This window comes from Cryptomeria japonica, unplaced genomic scaffold (genome assembly GCF_030272615.1).
Source record: "Cryptomeria japonica unplaced genomic scaffold, Sugi_1.0 HiC_scaffold_1371, whole genome shotgun sequence".
NCBI lineage: Eukaryota > Viridiplantae > Streptophyta > Pinopsida > Cupressales > Cupressaceae > Cryptomeria > Cryptomeria japonica.
In genome coordinates, this window is record NW_026729846.1 from 24,317 (window position 1) to 31,322 (window position 7,006).

Genomic DNA, 7,006 nt, shown 5'->3' on the forward strand with positions numbered 1-7,006 from the left:
TTTTGTTTAATGTTTCTAAATATTGTAAAGATTTGAAATTTTTGCATATCCCTCCTCTCAAGATTAGTGTAGGAAATTATTCTAGTACCTTAACTTCCTTACACTCAACACAACTCCAAAGTCTCCATTGTTCATGCTCATCAAATTTAAATGCACATAGCCCTATACAAGATTGGAATTTGATGCTTCATATGATTGTTTTTTCAAGTACTTCAAATTTATTAGACTATATAGATTGACATGTTATATTTTTATAAAATTGTATATATGTCAATTTAAATTATTAGAAACCATTATATGAGTAAATATAGTACTCTAATTTATAACATTAATATATATCATTTTATAATATTTTTTATAAAATTACAAATTAATTTTAAATATTTTCAAAAATAGAATATAACTATTTCTATTTTTTTTTAGAATATCTTTAATATAGATTTTTAGATTAGTCTCTAATCTGAAGTTTAAAGTTAAGTTGATTTAATTTTTAGAACATTTTTAATATTTTTGTCTTGAATATTTTTTAATATGAATTTAGAAACTTTTAATAAGAGGCATATTATATAAAAAAAAATATATTGTATTATTATATTATTTATTGATTATTGATATTTCTAATTTATATTAAAATATTAGTTAATTTAAACTAAACTTAATAATATATTTAAACTAATAATTAAATTATTTATATTTTAATAAAAATATACATATTTAAATATAAAATTTTACAATTTATATTTTTCTTAAAACTCTAGATGAAGGCACTAAAATGACGAAATAGCCATAAAATTGCTACTGACCACTTCACGTGTAACTCGTTTCCACTCGTTCAATACCGCCTCCGCTACCTTGCTCATTTAATATGATGCATCTCTTCACTTTCAACTATCTCGACTCTTTCACCCCCTCTAGTCTCATCCAAGTTCCATTTCTTGCCTTTCCATTTGACTCCATGGCAACTGCTTCGTCTTCAATAGGAAGGCACGAGAATATATTCCATGATATTACAGGAATTGCTTCATCATCAACAGCACTGAAGAAGGAGCCCTATGATGTTTTCATTAATCATCGTGGATCTGATGTGAAATTGACACTGGCCAGCTCCATCTACCATTTCCTTGATCACCTTGGAGTGAAAGTCTTTCTGGACCGAGAAGAGCTTGATTTGGGTGACTGCTTTCCAAAAGCAATAGAAGATGTAGCGCGTAGTGCTCTAATTCATATCGCCATATTTTCCAAAGATTATGCGAAATCGCCCTACTGTTTAGAAGAGCTGTCGTTTATGCTGGAAATTAGGAGCACAATTATTCCTGTTTTCTATAATGTTAAGCCTGCTGATCTCAGATGGGAAGTGACTAGGGGATTGTATGCTGATGCCTTTTCCAAATATGAAACGCAAGGTAGATACAGGCCAGAAAAGCTTAACAAGTGGAAAGAGGCACTCCACAAAGTTTCCTTTTATACCGGCTATGAGTACACGACTAACAGGTATGTATCATATATTTCGTTCCCTCGTAATCGGATGCTTATTTTCTTGATTTTAAATTCGATTTTTATAACTGTACCATCTACTGATATTTGTCCACAATGGCCAGTGATGAAGGGATTCTGTTAAAAAGAATTGTGAATCGCATACAGCAGGAGATAAAGAATGTGAAGGTGCCTTTGGATGTAGCTCCATATCCAGTTGGACTAGATGATGCCGTACAAGACTTTGAAAGAGAGAGATCTGCTCGAGATAATCGAAATGCAGAGATTGTAGGGATTGTCGGCATGGGTGGCTGTGGTAAAACCACACTTGCCAAAGAGTTATATAACAGAAAATACTCGGGCTATGATAACTGTAGCTTTCTATTCAGAGTAAGAGAGAACGCATTGCATGAATTGCAAAAACAACTCTTGGAGGACGTGCTACATCTTAGTATACCATTCAAGGATGCAAGCGAAGGCAAGTCTATTTTGGCTGGGCGTTTAAGATCCCTTCGCGTGCTCATTGTTTTGGATGACGTTGATGATGTGAATCAATTGAATGCTCTGTTGCCAGATATGGGCAGAACACTTGGATCCGGTAGTTTGATTATTATCACTACACGCGATTTGAGCGTCCTTAGATCGTGCTATACATACAAGATGAGAGCACTGGATTCGTGTCAAGCCAAGGAACTTTTTTGCTGGCATGCTTTCGTAAAATCCTCTCCACCGGCAGCCTTTGAAGGTCTCGTTCAACAGTTCATAAATGCTTGTGATGGATTACCCTTATCTCTTGAGGTCACTGCAGGAATGCTTTACGGAAAGACTGAGAAGGAGTGGGAATCTGTGTTAAAGAAGATCTCTAGATTATTGCCCAGTAAGATAAAAGAGAGCCTGAGACTCAGTTACGATGCACTCGACAAGGATGAGCAAAATATATTTTTGGATGTAGCTTGTTTCTTCGTTGGCGAAAAGAAAAATTTGGCCATTGCAGTGTGGGATGCAGCGGAGTGGAGTGATCTGGAAAACCTTGTGACCAAGTGTCTCGTTGAGATCGACAAACAGAACCGCATAAGAATGCATAATCATCTTCGCGATTTGGGGAGAGAAATCGCAATTGAATGCTCGCCGCATCGTCTATGGTCCACCAAACAGATGACTAAGATCATGAGTTACAGAGAGGTAAGCTTGATGATTTATTTGTAGGAGCTATTACTACTGAAGAACTCATAGCACATTGGCTTGTATCAGTGATTGCTTTGATTCAATTTTATTACTGTTTTTTCCCTTGTATACTCAGGAGATCAGGGGCATAATGGCTGCTACAACTCAATTTGTTGCATGTCCTGCTCACAACGAGTTCCCTATATGTCGTGATCGTTATCCTCCGCCTTTTGAAGAGTGTATTAATCTTCGATTCTGGTTTCTATTAAAACTCCTTGTTGTTGCCGGAGATTATTTTACCGCAGACTTTCCTGGACAACCAAAGCATCTAGTGTGGCTTCGTTGGTTTGATTTCCAACAAACAAAACTTCCCGCTTGGCTTTCATTGACAAATCTAAGGGTTTTAGAGCTTTATGGAACCTCCAGCTTACAGCAACTGTGGGAAAATAACGCGCAAGTAAGTCAAATATCTTGCTCTAATATATTTTATTCAAATCTTACTTCCACTCTTTATCCTACTAGCTAAATTGAATTGAAAATTGGGCGCAGCCTCCAAAAGAGTTGAGAGAGATGATTATTACTGCCACTGAAGGCAACATTTTCCACAGTTTTCCCAGTATAATATCAGGTCTGGAGCGTTTGACAAAGATAGCCTTGATTTCTTATCATGGACAAGAATTTCGCTTTTCAAGACTGCCGGATGAGTTTTGCGATCTCCAATCGCTTGAGCACCTGGAGCTACGACAATGTGAATCCTTGTTGTCACTCCCTGCCCGATTTGGGGATTTAAGAAACTTACAGCATCTGGATTTGTGTTCTTGCAAGCAGTTGAGGATGCTACCAGTTTCTTTTAAGCAACTGACACACCTCAAGTATCTAGACTTCTCTGGTTGCAAAAAGCTTGTCTTAGAGGAAGACATTCTTGAAAACATCACAGAGCTAGAGAATCTGTACCTTTCAGGATGCCTGGCCATTAAGAAATTACCTCATCAAATCACAGATCAGGCATGTTTGAGAGAGCTCCGACTTCAAGATACAAGCTTAGAGGAGTTACCAAGTAACATTGGGCGCCTAAGTAAATTAGAAGTGCTGACAATTGGTAGTCAGTTATTGAAAAGCTTGCCAGATTCTCTTGGAAATTTATTCAGCTTGAAAAGCCTTTCAATTATTGATTGTATGGTCTTAGAATGTTTACCCAAGACGCTTGGGCATCTAGAACTTTTAGAAGATCTGTCTATAGAGGCCACAGGAGTGAGGTCCTTACCGGAAGGATTTAGGCAACTGGCTAATCTTCGAACCTTGAAGATTTCTGATTGTCCACTCGAAGAACTAGATTTTGGGTCGGTACCTTCCTTTCCGTTGAAAAAGCTCACCGCGATAAATTTAAACGAGACACTTGTCAACAGAATATCAATTTCTAAATACTGTTGTCCTAGACTTGAAACACTCCGTCTTAGCAATAATGACTATTTGGGGGAGATTGAAACACTGCCAGCAACCGTCAAGATAGAATTGCCAGAAGGGTATTTGTGCTCTCTCAATCATTTCAAATTCGGCAAGTTAGACTGACTGCTTAAAAAAAATTGCATTAGAAGTCCATGGATACATGGCGGGAAGTGTCTTCTTTAGATATCTGCATTGTAAATATTTGGCATAAAATATGATAATATTTAGGGAGACATATTCTTGATTTTTATATATATTTGAAGATTATTCTGAAGTAGCACAGATAATAATCATCTATTAAATGAGCATGTTTCAATAGTTGTGATAGCATTTGTTATTTAGTGTTCAATATTTTTTATAATATTATATTAATAGTTGTGACTCGAAAGTTTGTTATTGTTGATGATAACTACTTATAATTGAATGAAATGTATTCCTTAGACCCTGTTGTAAAAAATTGAGAATGATTTGAAATTTCTACATATGATTTTGAGAAGCACAAAGTTAGGGTGCTCAACTACTAGGTCCTCTTCCCTAATAGAACTTTCAGCCTCCTTTTGAAAGAACAAAGATTATGGTTTTCTAACTTTACTTTATTCTTCTTAATTCAATGTGGTTATCGTTAATGTCCTTTGATTTCAACATATAATTTTATATTTCTAGAGAAGAAAACACACCCTACAATTAACTTAGATGTCTAGTGAAGCACAATATATCGATGTATTACTGCAATAATTAGAATCTAAATTAATTTAGGAGGTTTGGTTAAAATATTTTGTTTTTAGATGTTCAGTATTATGAGATTAAAATAGTTTAAATTATTGAAATAAAAATAAGATTTATTTTTGAATTTAATATGGTGTTGATGTTAAATTTTTGTTACATCAATAAAAATCTAGAAATCAAAATCTACGACTAAGTTCATTAGATGCGGGGACTATATGGGGACAAATATTTTAACAAAGGTTGATTTTTAATTCATTGTTTTTAGTTTTGATGTCATTTTTTCCATTATGTATACATACATTTAAGAAAACGTGATACCAGAAGGCACTTTTTGGTGCCTATTATGTATAAAGAGAACATTTGACAACTTTGATGACAATTAGGTATCAAGGCTAACTTGAAACTTATTGAAATAGATAAAATTAAAGAATGATGGAAGTTGATCATTCATTAGATTCTAATTGAGTAATTTAAGATTGGATTGTGACTGAGATTAAGATTGATGCAAGTTTATTTTTGTGATGTGTGATTGATAATCAATGATAAAAGTGGGTGAGAATAATGTGCTTAAATATACAACCCTAGACACAATATCTAAAAATTTCAATATACAAGCTTACAAGTAACAACTATATTCAATTCTTTTTAGTCTTGAAAGTAGGGAATTTTAATTCTTAAACTAGTAGTTTTTTTTTTTGGGGGGGGGGGGGAAATTGTAGGTGTGACCTAATCTAGTTAGGAAAAAGTCTTAGCAAGTGGGTTGAGCAAGTTGCAAACTATAGGACATATCATAAAGACTAAGGGAATCAATTTTTATAGTCTTCAGACATGTAGTGTCAAGGTTAAGCGGCCACCAAGGCTCAAATCCTTATTGGGCCACTGAGATCACAAGCCTTGTGCCTTTGTTGGGCCATTGAGCTCGCGGGTTTGATCAAGTGAAGTGTGGGGATGAGGTCCCCCCTTTGTGGCCTCAACAATTCATAGCTCTAGGTCAAAAGAATTTCAAGTGGATCCAGAGGGCATGTAGTGCCAGCGTCATTGGTCACATTAAAAAGTTTACTAGGAATACTATTTTTTTATATAAAAAAAAATCGGAATCAATTTTATAGTCAACAAATAAGAAAAAAGAGTAATATTGGATGCTAAAATTTAGTGTAATCATTACATTCAAATAAAGTGACCAAAATTGTAGAGAGAAAGCATAAATTCTTCACGTTTCCCCATACTGATGTGCATACAAATATAAAACAAGTATTATAATTTACAAATTAAAGAATTAATTGTTGTAGAAATAAAAATATTCTTTCTAATCTGAAGAGGTAAATCAATGGAATAAGTTTGTGATCCCTTTTTTCATTGATATGTATTAAGTGTTAATTGACTCTATCATAACGTCAAATCAAAAATATCAATTGATATGAAAACTACACAAACTGTGAAAATAATTAGTGATAATATGCATTCTTGTGCAAGATGAAATGAATGTGTGATGGAAAAACAAGAGACAATAGACTAATAGAAATTTTATGCAAAGGTTTATGTTTAGAGTGAATAGTCATGGGTTAGAATTGCCATGGATGATTATGTATACCAAACCTATTGCTTCGAACTTCTTGTAGCTATACATAAATGAAAGAGGTATATCATGGATAGTTAGGATTCTATAATTAAATCAAGGTAAGGAAGATTTCAATACAATATAACATTAACAATCGATAATCCTATAAAGTAAACTTGGATTCTCAAGAAGTTAAGCAAAATATAAATACATTTGTCTCTAGGGTAGTACAAAGGATGTGTAAAGGCAAATGGTTGAGAAAGAGAGGATGTATTAAAATGGGTGTAAAGAGAATTGAAGATGAAGCAAGAATTAATTTTCAGTATTTAGGTCATTTTATTCTTCTTCCTTTGACAAATTTGAAACAAATTCTTTTTGAAAAAAAATATGAATTAAGAGATAATGATTGTACCATAATTTTTTTTTTCTTATTTGCTTTCATTAGAAAATATTTATTTTCATAATTACCTTTAAAATATTAAAATGAGAGATGTTTGTTAAGGATGCAAAAGAGGGCATGAGGTTGTGTGATACCATAAACACCAGAATTGAGAGATAAAATGGTTACAATAGAGAAACAATGCATGAAACACACATCTAAGCCAACATAAAATATCATAAAACACAACTGTACCAAAA

General features: G+C 33.7%; 1 protein-coding gene across 1 annotated transcript; it reads left to right on the forward strand.

The window, feature by feature from the left end:
• The first annotated feature begins 839 nt into the window (after window positions 1–839).
• LOC131033720 (disease resistance protein RPV1) lies at window positions 840–4,357 on the forward strand. The gene is made up of 4 exons (XM_059216273.1): window positions 840–1,491; window positions 1,599–2,655; window positions 2,774–3,094; window positions 3,187–4,357. Exons 1-4 carry the CDS (start codon window positions 866–868, stop codon window positions 4,204–4,206), a joined length of 3,024 nt encoding a protein of 1,007 aa, XP_059072256.1. The 5' UTR covers window positions 840–865; the 3' UTR covers window positions 4,207–4,357.
• Window positions 4,358–7,006: the final 2,649 nt, after the last annotated feature.

Bases quoted from the DNA above. Each gene is read 5' to 3' on its own strand.
- LOC131033720 (XM_059216273.1), top strand. From the start codon at position 866: ATGATGCATCTCTTCACTTTCAACTATCTCGACTCTTTCACCCCCTCT. The intron at 2,656-2,773 runs GTAAGCTTGATG...TTGTATACTCAG, and splicing joins AGATCATGAGTTACAGAGAG to GAGATCAGGGGCATAATGGC. The intron at 3,095-3,186 runs GTAAGTCAAATA...AATTGGGCGCAG, and splicing joins TGTGGGAAAATAACGCGCAA to CCTCCAAAAGAGTTGAGAGA.